Here is a 12,986-nt window from a genome sequence, read left to right as displayed (position 1 = left end):
ACAGAAAAAGAACTAACGCTGCTTTTTAGTGCAGTAAAGGAAAATACATTTATGGAAGAGAAGATAACTCATTCTCCCCTAACCCATTCTCCCCTAACCCACAATTACATTACTGTCACTACTACAAAAACCCTTATGTATGTATGCATGAGGCAACTAAGATGCTACAGCAGAGAACACTGGGCCTCAAGTCAGAGCCAAGTTCAAACCTGGCCTCAGACACCACCTAGCTGTGTGACCCTGGACAAAGGACTTAACTTTGCCTGAGTTTCCCTCATCATTAAAACAAGGCTAATACCTACATCCCAGAGTTGTTTTGAGAACGAAAGGAGTTGGGGCAGCTAGGTGGCACAGTGGATAAAGCACTGGCCCTGAAGTCAGGACGGACCTGAGTTCAAATCCAGCCTCAGACCAAACACTTGACACTTACTAGCTGTGTGACCCTAGGCAAGTCACTTAACCCCAATTGCCTAAAAAAACAAAAAAAAGAATGAAATCAGTTGACATTTTTAAATGTTCTCTGCAAACTCAGAGCTATAGAAGGGTTGGGAAGGGCCTTCTTCCTTACTTTTTAAAATTGAGGCCCAAATCATTGAATTGAATTGCTCAGGGACAGAGCCAAGAGTCTCACCCAGGCCCTCTCACCTACCAATAAATACATCATCAGGGAGAGAACTATACTAATACCTGTAAGTAAATGAGTCTGGGAAGAGAGAGTTGAGCAGGAGAATAAAGTTTTGTGTTGGACATCAGTGGCTAGAATATTTATAGGAGCATTAATTAAGACTATAGGTATTGGGCCACACTGTGGAAAAACCACGAACCTGGTATTCATGGTTCACATAGTGAACTATTCCCTAGTAACTAAAGGACGTAATGACCTAAGTAGAATCATCATTATTTGAACCCCCAGGTTCTCACCCCAAGTCCAGGGCTTGTTCCGCTGTACCACATTGTACCATATGCCAGTCTCAGGTAGTATGAAATTTCACCTTAACAATTTTCCATTTATATTTGGTATTGTTTAGATGAAACCAACATTTTGGTCAAATTTTTAGACTTAAACATCTGGTCAAGGGTTTTTATTTTCTTATACTTTTAGTTCCACCAGTACACAGAAATAAGATAATACAATTATTAACTTTAAACAATTTTATTACACAAAGGTCATCACATAATTGGATATTTCTCTACTTTGTACACAATTTTAATTAGTCTTCGTCTGCACAGAAAGGCTGCTTCTGAGCTTTCCTTCTAGTGATGGCAAACACTAAAATTCTGATTTAACAGAATAACAGTAAAATTGCCTCAGCTGGTTTAAGTTGAAAGCAGAACATCGGTACATGGATCTTGCACCCAGTATTAGGAATGTACAAATGTCTTTATTCAAAAAATACAAAATAAATTATCTGTATCATGGATAATGACAGCAGTAAACCATTACATATTTTGTCAACTGAAACCAGTAACTGATGGTTATAGTGATTTTCTTGAACATCAGCCTTTACCTTCAGTCTTCTCTCCAAATGACTTCTCTGAAGTTAGCGAAGAACACTGCCTTGAGTCTTGCTTGCATCACAGATCATAATGATAGAGCATTATTCTAGGAAATTAGAACATGCCGCCTCCCATGCCTCCACCCATGCCACCCATCCCTCCCATGCCAGGTTCTTTCTCTTCTTTAGGAATTTCAGTAACAACAACTTCTGCTGTAGTTAACAGAGAAGCTACACCAGCAGCATCCAACAAAGCAGTTCTTACAACCTGGGGGGGGGGGAAATCAAAATATTAATTTTTGCCAACTAAATATTCCGAACACCAACCTAGATAATCATTCTCTATATATCTTTGAATTTATGCTGCGTCTTGAGAAAAATATGGTGAATATGAAGTTAAAATTCTTTACCTTAGTTGGGTCAATTATTCCTTTTTCAACCATATTCACAAAATCTCCAAGCATGGCATCATAACCTATCTCTGAGGAGCTTTGTAAAATTTTTTCAACTATCAATGAGCCTTCAACACCCGCATTCTTAGCAATGGTCATTGCAGGGATTTTCAATGTCTTCTTAATTATTTCTATTCCTATAGAAGGAAAATTTAGAAAGATTGTCTATTGAGTTTAGTTCGTAAGAGCAAATATCATTAATAGTTAATATACAGCACTTAAGGTTTGCAAAATATTTTATTATTTTATTTTTTTTTACTCCCAACAACCTTGAGAGGTAGGTAGGTAGGTGCTATATTAATATCATTTTACAAATGAGGAAACTCAGGCCGAGATTAAGTAATCTGTCTGGCTCACAATGCTAATGTCTGAGGCTATTCAAAAGCAGGTATTGCTGACTCAGGTCCTGTATTCTATTCACTTATGCCACCTCTACATACATCCCATTATAATACAACAAAGTACACATCTGAAAATACAACTACCTTCACACCCTCCAACACCCTCTCCCCCTCAAAACTAGTCATACTTCCTTTTTTTGGATTGGCAGACCAGGAAAATGCCAGTAATGACATACCCAGGTTTCAACAAAGCACCTAAAGTCTTCTGATATCTTTGTAAAGACAAGATGAAAAGTGTAAGGTACAATTAGGGGTATTCAAACATTGTTGAATGACCACCAATCCAAAGAAAAAACATATCTTAAAACATTAACACTACTGCTGACCATGTTAGCAGACATCAAGTCCCACTACTAACATACTGATTGTCAATTTGGAGGCCTTGGGGTCCTGTTCTAGTCAAAATTGTTATTAACACAGATGGATGGAGTATATTAATTGAATCTGCAAATGACCCAAGCTGGGAGAGATGCTAAACAAAAAGGATGCAACAAGATTTCAACCTGGGTAGAGTATGATAAGTATTTTGGGAAAAGATGCTGCAACATAACTAAAGACAAAACTCCCCCAAAAGTGAAATGGGATGGTGTCAGGAGGTAGTGATACCTATTTTGATGTAGGTTCCCTGTTCACGTATCATGTTGGATTAAGTGATTTCTGAGACCCTTTCCAACCCTAAGACTATTAGAACTGTAATTATCTAATGAATATTAATCATCCCTAATTACATCTTTACTTTTTCTGCCTTCTGTCAACAGGAATAGTATACTACTCTCAATAAAGACAGTTAACACCAGTTCAAGTACAAATTTATAAGGATATTCTTTACCAATTTTTTGATCTTCATTAGCTGGAGTTAATGTTTCTAAGGCAGGAATGCATCGAAGCAATGCACAGCCACCTCCCAGAACTATGCCTTCTTCAACAGCAGCACGCGTAGCATTGAGTGCATCAGTAACTCGGTCTTTCTTTTCATTCACTTCTACATCACTTGTTCCACCAACCTAAAAGTACAAGAAAACTCAGTGTTAAACATTACCATATTAAAAAGCACAAGGGAAAAAAATAACATTTATAAAGTCAACTTCTTATATTTCTAATAAGATACTTCATTATCCAACTCCTGATCAATTGTACTGAATCAGTCTTTAACCAATTTCCCATTTAGACTTTTTCTTTGTTGCATTATGGGAGTCACAGACAATTTAACCTAACAGTGAAAGGAGGAACTTGATATTAGAAAGGAAACAGTCCAAACTATTTCCATGGCTGAAATCAGGTCATCATGTATGTCTTACCTTTATTACAGCTACTCCATCAGAAAGTTTGGCCAAACGTTCATTTAACTTTTCTTTTTCATAGTCACTAGTAGTAATCTCTAATTGTTCAATGATTTCTTGAACTCGTTTTTCAACTTGGGATTTTTCACCCTTTCCTTTCAAAAGCATGGCATCATCTTTTGTCACAATGACCTCTCCAACTTTTCCAAAGTCATGAGATTGAATATCCTCAAGATTCAGAGCCAATCCCTCTTCTCCAAACACCTGTAAAAATCATTATGAAATATGCTGGATAGTAAGCAATAATTTCATTAAGTAGAACTTTTGTCTATCACATCAAGCCCATTTGGAACACATCAATCTATTTAACCTACAAAAGAATTTGGTGATGTTCCAAGACCAGACTAAAAAGAATTTAACAGTATTTAACTAGTCATCTTGCCACCACAGAAACAGTCTGTTCTGATTTTTATCAAATTCAGGTCTTCGTGACCCTGGGCACGTCACTTAACCCCACTGCCTAGCCAAGAAAAAAAAAAAATTCAGGTCTTCAGACTCCAAGTCTAAATAAATACCATTCTGTACAAGGCACTGTAGTAATCCAGTTGTTTTACTATATCACACTGCACATATTTTGAAAAACTATTTATCAGATTAAATGTAAACTTTTGTGGGTGCCTGTATCCCCCTAGTCCTTATTGATGTTAAGCTATTTTACTTACTGTACCACCAGTAGCAATAGCCATATCCTTAAGCTGGTTCTTCCGGTTGTCACCAAATCCTGGAGCTTTTACTGCAACAACCTGCAGCCCAACTTTTAGCCTACCAACACAGAAATGTTATGAGAATACTTTAGGACTACCAGTAAAGAAACTCAGTTTGCATTCTTCAGATGTGGTTTTATTGCCTCTTACTCCCCTCAATAATAAGGGCTGCTAGCCACAAGGTATTAAAAACAAAGCTGTGAGGGCAGCAAATCCAGGAAATCAAACCCTTGAAGCCCTGAAGACCTGACCATTTTTAGCACCAGGATCATGCTGACTATACATGACAGCATGGCACATAATGCGTTTGGTATGTTCCATCCAAATTCATTTTCCATATATTTAGTTTGTCCAAATTCTAGTCCAGAATGCTTGCTCAAAATGTTAATATAATATAGAATGAAAATCTTTTTTGTCTAGACCTCTGATTTCATAAAATTAGAGATCAATGAAGTTGTCTTTTTTTTTTTTTTAAAAAGAGAGCTGCCCAAGACAACAAGGTTAAATAACGTGTTCATGGTTATGGCTAGCCCTCTAAGAAATAGGACTTGACTCCAAGGCTTCTCTGCCTACTATACTATGACAACTTTGTTGGTAAAAACTCCTAATACTACATTTATTAACAAAAGTAAGTAGTCATGGGTTTCAGAGTCCAGACAACTTCTTGAACACAGGCCCTCGACATTGGTATTATTTCTACTATATCCAACTGCCTCCCCATTCAAGCCTTTTTCATGTTCAAGGTATAAAAATGTTAAAGCAGTTTATTAAGCATATTTTATTAACCATTAAATTGGCTGCCTTGAAATTAATGGGGAAACTTGGCAAAATAAATGCAAAGCATCAACCAGAAGTATACCAAATGAACATCCAACTAGACTTCAGATGATAAAATCAGGCTTTCTTGCAGTTAAAGTTAATACCACTATTTTTATATCTATACATTTTCAGTATCTATGGGTTTTTCACTGTTTTACCATTAAAAAAAAAAACTATTAAAAACTGCAATAGGACTTAAGGTTTTAGGGAGACCCAACACCTAGCAGTACAGTTGGGTTAATGGCTCTCTCAATTTGTAGAGTCTTCAAATATCCATGCCTCATTACCTGTTCAAAACCAGCGTACTTAATGCTTCTCCATCAACATCTTCAGCAATTATGACTAAAGGCTTACGATGGGCATTTGCAATTTCAAGCGCAGGTACAATAGACTGGACACTAGAGATCTTTTTTTCACTTAAGAGAACATAGGCATCCTGGAATTCACATTTCTGACCTGTATGATGTAAGAAGACAAATGTAAGCAAAGTAAGGAATTTTACTATTCATCTGACTACCGACTATTCCCATAAATTTGATATGTAACAAATTATGTTAAATAAGTTACAGTTTATGATCTAACTCAGGCAAATGCCCCTAGGATGACTGCTAAATAAATTTATTTTAGTCCACTTGTAAAAAGAATTCATTTTTCAGCTCCTCAGCTTATCCCCCCCATCCACTCTGCCATTTTCTTCACCCTTTCCCCAACCCCATCTTTCCCCTAATTAAAATGACTTAGCTTGCTATTTTAACTAACAAACCAGTATTTCCCCCTACATTTCCCAAATGCAAAAATCTCCTCCAGAAATGTCACAGCCAATGCACAACTTATGACAGTTCAGATTATACAGCCCATACATGCCTTTAAATGTCAGAGATCACACATTATTTACCTTTAGCTGTATTAATAAAATATGGAGAGATATAGCCTCTGTCAAACTTCATGCCTTCAATAATTTCCAATTCATCATTCAATGTTTTTCCATCCTGAAAATATGAAAACGTAAACTATGAATATAGTGGAAAGCAAACATATAAGAAACAAGACAGTAAACAAAATTAGGGGAAAAAAATCTAAACAACATGCAATTAAAAATTAGCCCACTGAGGCTATGTACAAATAGGAAAACTAGTGGTAGAGCAGTGGATTAGTACAATTTTTTAAATTATCAATATGCAAAATCCCCCTATAACATAGTTATGCCCTATGATCCAGAAAGTCTAACTGGGTTATTTCTTCAGAACATTCTTAAAAGGTGAAACACAATACAAAAAATAATCCTAAGTAACATAATATGAAATAACAAATTGGACATGAAGAATTTGGGAGTGGCTAAACTAATATGATAATCTAATTTTACCACATGAATAGATGAATACAATGGCAGAATTCAGAAGCTAATGCAGAAGAAAAAAAGGTTTCTAGTTATTACACATGTTAAAAATATATATATATTTATAGCTTTACATTCCATAATTTTAGAAATCTTTCTTTTTGATTTATTAAATTTTGAATAAAAGAATCATCCACTGGTTGTGCCATTTTCACAGTATTCACAAAATGCTCCTTTTAACAAGCCTAACTGGAGCAGAATTCACAAGAAGCATGTTATTGATACTCAAAGGGATATTACGATGATAAAAAATGACCACTTTTTCATCTAACCATCAGATCCAGTCAGTGTTTCAGGAGAACAAGTGTTAACGAGACCAAAGTCTGAACAATTCGTTAGCTTTGCATGCCATTGAAAGGAGACCAAATTCACAGCTTAGTACCTAGACATCACCATTACTCAAATACTCAAAAGTGCATGTATCACTGTAGTTAAGATAAATCTTGGTATATGATGGCTAACTTACTTACTTGCACTACTGTAAACTAAAGACTACTTTCCAAATAAGTTTATCTTGATGGCATTAGGCTGTCAAATAACAAGCATTTATTAGGTTGCTACCATGTGTTAGAGACACTACTGAATCAAAGAACAAGAATCAACAATCTACACAACATTTTGAGAATTTTTTTTAAGCAGCCCAATAAAGACTCATCATAACTTGCCTTTACTGTGATGACACCCTTTCGTCCAACCTTTTTCATTGCATCAGATATTATGTTGCCAATTTCTCGGTCTCCATTTGCAGAAATTGTAGCAACCTAAAAGGATTATCAAGTTAGTATTTCAAATTGTCAATAACAACCCACTTTGGCCCTGGCAACATTAATCCTGTTTTTATATCAACTATCATTAAAACACCCCCCCCCCAAAAAACCATAAATGTATTGTCATTATGAAATGAATTACTAATAAAAAGCTTAACGAGATCTGTTCCCTAAACACAACCCCTATAGTACAATGTACCTTCATTTATTTAAAATTAAATTTTTTTCTTTTCCATTCAAGAGGCTAATTTATTATTTCAGTCAGAATAACCCCAAGTACCAAAATCAACCTGAGGTTAAATGTGAATCTACCACATCGCTCCCAAATTGGAAGTAAAAAGGCAAATAATACAATGAAACTTGAAAGTATAGTTTATACTGATTGTTCTTAGCTTGACCAACTTGAAGTAAAATGATAGCAACTTTTTTTTTTTTGCTTTTCCTTTTTAAAATTTTTTTTTTTAAGGCAATTGGGGGTAAGTGACTTGCCCAGAGTCACACAGCTAGTTAAGTACCAAGTGTTGGTCTGAGGTCGGATTTGAACTCAGGTCCTCCTGACATCAGGGTGGGTGCTCTATCTACTGTGCCACCTAGCTGCCCCTGCTTTTACTTTTAATAGATTATAGTTGTTACCACAATGTAGCCAGCTTACTAAGACTGCCTACCTGAGCAATTTCTTCAGGGGTTGTGACAGGTTTAGACTGCTTCTTAAGCTCAGTAATGACAGCATCAACAGCCAACATCACACCTGAATCCAAAGGAATTTGTTATTATAATATTTATTGAGCCAACAATTAGTTTCATGAATCTGGTAAGAAATTAAAGTCTTTAAGAAGCCTACATGTTGTTTCTGTGCCAATCTTAAGGCATCAGGGAAATTTTCAGTAAGATATAATAAAGGACTCAATGGATAATTGGTCAAAGGATATGAACAAACAATTCTCAAAACAATTCCCAACCTTTAATATGAATGACTGATCCAAGTAACTAAGAAATAAAAATAAAACCCAGAAAATTCATCTTATATCCAGCAAACTAGAAAAGATGACAGAAGATGAGAAAAGTCACAAGGTAGAGAGATTATGGAAAAACAGGCACACCAATATACTTCTGGTGGTTACGTGAACTGGTTCAACCATGTGGAATTATACAAAGTAACTAAAATCTCTATACCCTTTAACCCAGAGACCCCAGGATTTAGGCATCTGCTCCAACAGAACAAAGAAAAAAAAAAAAAAAAAAAAAAAAAAAAAAAGTCACATATAAAGTAACTTGTACCTAATAACGTATTTTAAAATCTGAGTAGAACCAAAAGTGTTCCACTTGCTTTAATAGTTATTCACTGACAAAACTAATTTTTAAAAAAATCATTCTACAGAGGAGACTGACAAAAATAATAAGCCACATTGACCAATTATCACCAATACTGGAAGCTTTGCCTTCCTTTTTAAGCTCACTTCCTTACTTATTTCAAGGACTGTCAACTCAAAAGTAAAGAATTTACATCTATTTTTATTACTTTAGCCCTGATATAATATAGCCAAAGTTAAAAATCAAAATGGAATCGCAGATAAAATAAAAACAAACATGCTTTCAAGTGAATTGGCCAATGGTTTCTTTTCCTAAATGGACAACTCATTAATATTTAAATATCACTGCAACAATTACAGTAAGTCTTACCTCTCCTGATCTCCACTGGATTTGCTCCTTTGCTAATCTTCTCAAAGCCTTCCTTAGCAATGGATCGTGCAAGGACTGTGGCAGTGGTAGTGCCATCCCCAGCCTCTTCATTTGTATTATTGGCAACATCCTGAACTAGCCTGGCACCAATGTTTTTATATTTGTCCTTCAAGTCAATCGCTTTTGCCACAGTCACACCATCTTTTGTTACCTTGGGACTTCCCCAACTCTGTTCAATGATCACAGTTCTTCCCTACAATCACAAGAATATTGAATGTGACAGTCATGCGCATTCCCTCCTAAGGCAGGTCCAAACAGAAACAGAACTATCTTATATAAACTATGGAGAGCAATATCACAGGGAAAAGATGTAAAAGTATATCCACTTGGAAACACTCCAAAGTATCGGACATACCACAGAAAGTCTATTACCATGTTGCCTCACGAATAATTCAACCCCAAATCATGGTTTCCAAGGACAGGTTTGGCAAAGCTCCAGCATACAATCAAACTGACCTTCCCTCTGAAGCTTAACAAGGGCACAAATCTTGGACAGTACCACTAGGTGGTATCAAGTGTAAATTCAGTGATTATTAGGTGCCCACCCAAACCATTCATATTTTATCCCTTTGAAATGTAAATAGATCACATCATTCCTAACAATCTAAAGTAAAGAAACAATTCTTACCTTCTAGCCTTAAAACTGCGGTAGTGGAAAGTGCTCAGGATTTGAGATCTGAGCTCAAATTCTAGCTCTTTAGAACGAGGTTTCTTTGTCCTATAGAGTAAACTACATGGCTCAATGGTTCTTTCCAGCTCTAAATCTATGATTCCTAGTCATCCATCTAGTCCAACACTCTCATTTTAAAGGTAAGGAAACTCAGCTCCAGAAATGTTAAGAAACTGCCAGAAATCCAACCTCTATGGTATATGAATGTAATAGAATATTAATCCATAGTTAAAAACACAGAGTTCAAAGAACCAGAAGATTCCTGAACTGAAAAAAAGTAAGAAGAACCCAGCAGATTTTGATTTTGCCACTTATGGCCTATGTCAGCAGGATCAAACTTAAACAAGAAGGAATCACTAGCATACTTAGAAAATGACAAATAAATATTATCTATGTTGTATTCTTATTTATTTTGTTAAATATTTCCCAACTCCATTTTAATTGGTTTGAGCCACAGTGGAGTTTTGCAGACTCCCATTTTGGCTCCTCAGGCCTATGTGGAATCACGCTGGTAAGTCATTTCACTTTCTAGGCTTCAGTTGCTTCAACTATTAAACAAGGGCGCTGGAATTCAGGACTTCTTAAATTTTTCTACTTCAGGATCCCTTCAGTGCTGGACTAGATGACTTTTAAGGTTCCTTCCAGCTATCATAGTGTTATGTATCACCTGTGCCTAAGATTCTTTGCATGACTGAAAGAACATTGGTCTTTCATGATCTGTTTAATGTAGAGGAATCATAGGAGTACATTCTTTACTGCATTTAACTAATACCAGAACTGATCAAGTTTTAGCTACCTGTAACTCTTCTATGAATAGCTACCATGTCCAAGGTCTTTTTTTATGGTAAATCACCGATGGAAATGATTTGCAAAATAAGTGACAACGTTATGATGCCACACCCTTCTTCTCCATGAGTGGGAGATAATCTCACTTATTATATGGACTTCTGGACGCTAGTACTAAATTCAATTTCTAAATTTTAGTTGGACATATTAAACAATAAAATCAAAGTCTCCCCCAAGATAACAACTCTACCCACTTGAATAACTGCCTATGATTACAATCATAATCTACTAAAAATTAAGATTTCCCCTAATTAAACTAAAAACAATTTCCCTAAGTATCTTACCTACAACCCATCCATCCACTCACCCAATTTCCCATCTCCTGAAGCCAGCACCACCTATTCAGCTTACATTAATGTTATCAAAAGGCTAAAAAAAAATATAAAGCAGCAAAAGTTTTCTTTACATGACAGAGCCTGAAAATAAATGTTTATTATACTTTTCCCCCTCACTCCCTAACAATGAGAGTTCAGGCTATCAGGATTTGAACCAGTTTAAACACTAGGCAGGCAAACCAGGTTAGTTTTTTGCCTAGAATTATGAACTGCCTCTTTATTACCAGGTATAGCTGACTTAATCAGCTCTGTAAAAAAAAGTGCTTACTGGAAGTTACCCACTTAACATAAAACCTTACTCTTAGCCCCCATGGCAATATAAAACTTCTCATACATTTTTATTCAATCCAAGACAGTTTTAAAGAGGGGAAAAAAAGGATACTGATACCTTTGGCCCCATAGTAACGGCAACAGCATCAGCTAAAAGATCTACACCTTGAAGCATTAAGGCTCGGGCATCTGCTCCAAATTTTACGTCTTTAGCATAAGCACGTGTCAGGTGGGGGGCCAGTGCCCTAGACACTGGCCTTATCTGACGAAGGACTGTAGACAACCGAAGCATTTCTAGAAAAATGAAACCATTTAAATCAGTTCGAAAGCTCTAGATTCCCTGTGGCTCGACTGTGCCACCTGTTGAAAGGAAGATAAAGTGGCAGGTGCCCATTGCACAAGAGCCTCCCCAACATTTTCTGAAAGCATTTCTCTACTACTGTCACTACCACCAGTGAGGTCCTGCTACATCTAAAGCCACATTCCAGCCTTGGCCCCTAACTCCGGGCCTTCGGCTCCCCAGCACCACACAGACCCACCTAAACTCGCATTCCTCCTTTGGCCTCCAAGTAAAAACCAGAGTTAATCATTTATTTCTGCACTAGCTGGTAATGCGCTTCCAACAGGCCCCAAGAATGAATTAAAGGCGAGAGGAACACAAGAGGAGAAACTCCAGGTGAAAGCAATGATAGAAAGCCAGGCCGAGGGGTTAGAGAGAAAATCCCTGACATAGCAAAACGCCCATCGGGAGGAAAGGTCTCCTTGTATCCATACGGCCGAAAAAGTATCAGCGAGAGATACATTTGAGACTCCGGGAGCCAGGAGCCCGCCAGCCCCCGCGCCCGGCCACATGTCTTTCCATCAGGACACATGGTACAAGGTCAAAGATGCCATCGTTCTTCCCCCTGCTGTAAGAGGAGCAGAGCCGCACGGACCCGCGCTGCCGCCCACCCCTTTTCGCCCCCGGCCGAGACCCCCCACCAGAATCTTTCCGCTGCAGACCCGACCGTGGCCCGTGGCCCATGCCCCACGAGAGGGAGGACCCCCCCCCCCGTTGCTCCCCGGAAGGAAAAAGGTTGCCCAGGAGCTGCGAAGCGAGAGGCCAGGCCTAGCCCCGGAACGCGGTAGACCGGAGCCCGATGCTCGGAGAAGAGGAGAGCCGCAGGGTTCCGCCAGCCTCTACCAAGCCGGCCCCACCCCGTCCAGGGTCGCGCCTCCACGACGGCCGCCGCCATTTCCCGCAGCCAGGTCCAGGCCTCCCGCGCGCTGAAGCAGCGCCCCCCAGCTTGGAGGGAAAAGCATTTAAAGAGAGGCCCGGGGAGGCTGGCGCGTGCAGGGAAAGGGCTCTCTTCCGCCATCCACGCGCCAGGCTCGTCGGCGGGCAAACAAAGAACCAGGGCGGGCAGGGCTGGGATAGGGAAGGGAAGCGAGAGACAGACCCCAGTATACCTGCGGGGGCAGGCGGACAAGCGCACGGTGCAGATCAGCAGCAACGAGTGAGGGATACACGTAAGGGGCGCACACGGCAGAGTCCCAGACCCCGCCCCCCCTACTGCACCACATGTGCGGATGGCGCCTCCACCCCCTACCAACCGTCCCCTCTGGGCCCCGCAATCTGCATGAGCCATACCCCGGCTCCGCCCCTACCTACACTCGCGGGCCAGGCTAGGGAGGAGCTAGAGCTGCAGGGAATGTTTTAGGCTCGTTCCTGGGACCCCCATTTTTCCAGAACTTTCTGGAACGCGCCACT

General features: G+C 38.7%; 1 protein-coding gene across 1 annotated transcript; it reads right to left on the bottom strand.

The window, feature by feature from the left end:
• Positions 1-1,137: 1,137 nt before the first annotated feature.
• Positions 1,138-12,793, bottom strand: HSPD1 (heat shock protein family D (Hsp60) member 1). Its single transcript, XM_027866138.1, has 12 exons — positions 12,686-12,793; positions 11,355-11,530; positions 9,056-9,308; positions 8,041-8,123; positions 7,274-7,369; positions 6,108-6,201; positions 5,500-5,668; positions 4,352-4,451; positions 3,648-3,893; positions 3,179-3,353; positions 1,907-2,085; positions 1,138-1,764 (listed from the first exon to the last, which is right to left on the bottom strand). The coding sequence occupies exons 2-12, from the start codon at positions 11,526-11,528 to the stop codon at positions 1,612-1,614; spliced, it is 1,722 nt and encodes a 573-aa protein (XP_027721939.1). The 5' UTR covers positions 11,529-11,530; positions 12,686-12,793; the 3' UTR covers positions 1,138-1,611.
• Positions 12,794-12,986: the final 193 nt, after the last annotated feature.

Source organism: Vombatus ursinus, unplaced genomic scaffold, assembly GCF_900497805.2.
Source record: "Vombatus ursinus unplaced genomic scaffold, bare-nosed wombat genome assembly UNPS02014779.1, whole genome shotgun sequence".
NCBI lineage: Eukaryota > Metazoa > Chordata > Mammalia > Diprotodontia > Vombatidae > Vombatus > Vombatus ursinus.
The sequence above is the reverse complement of the archived record's forward strand: the minus strand, read 5'-3'. Positions and strand labels throughout refer to the sequence as shown.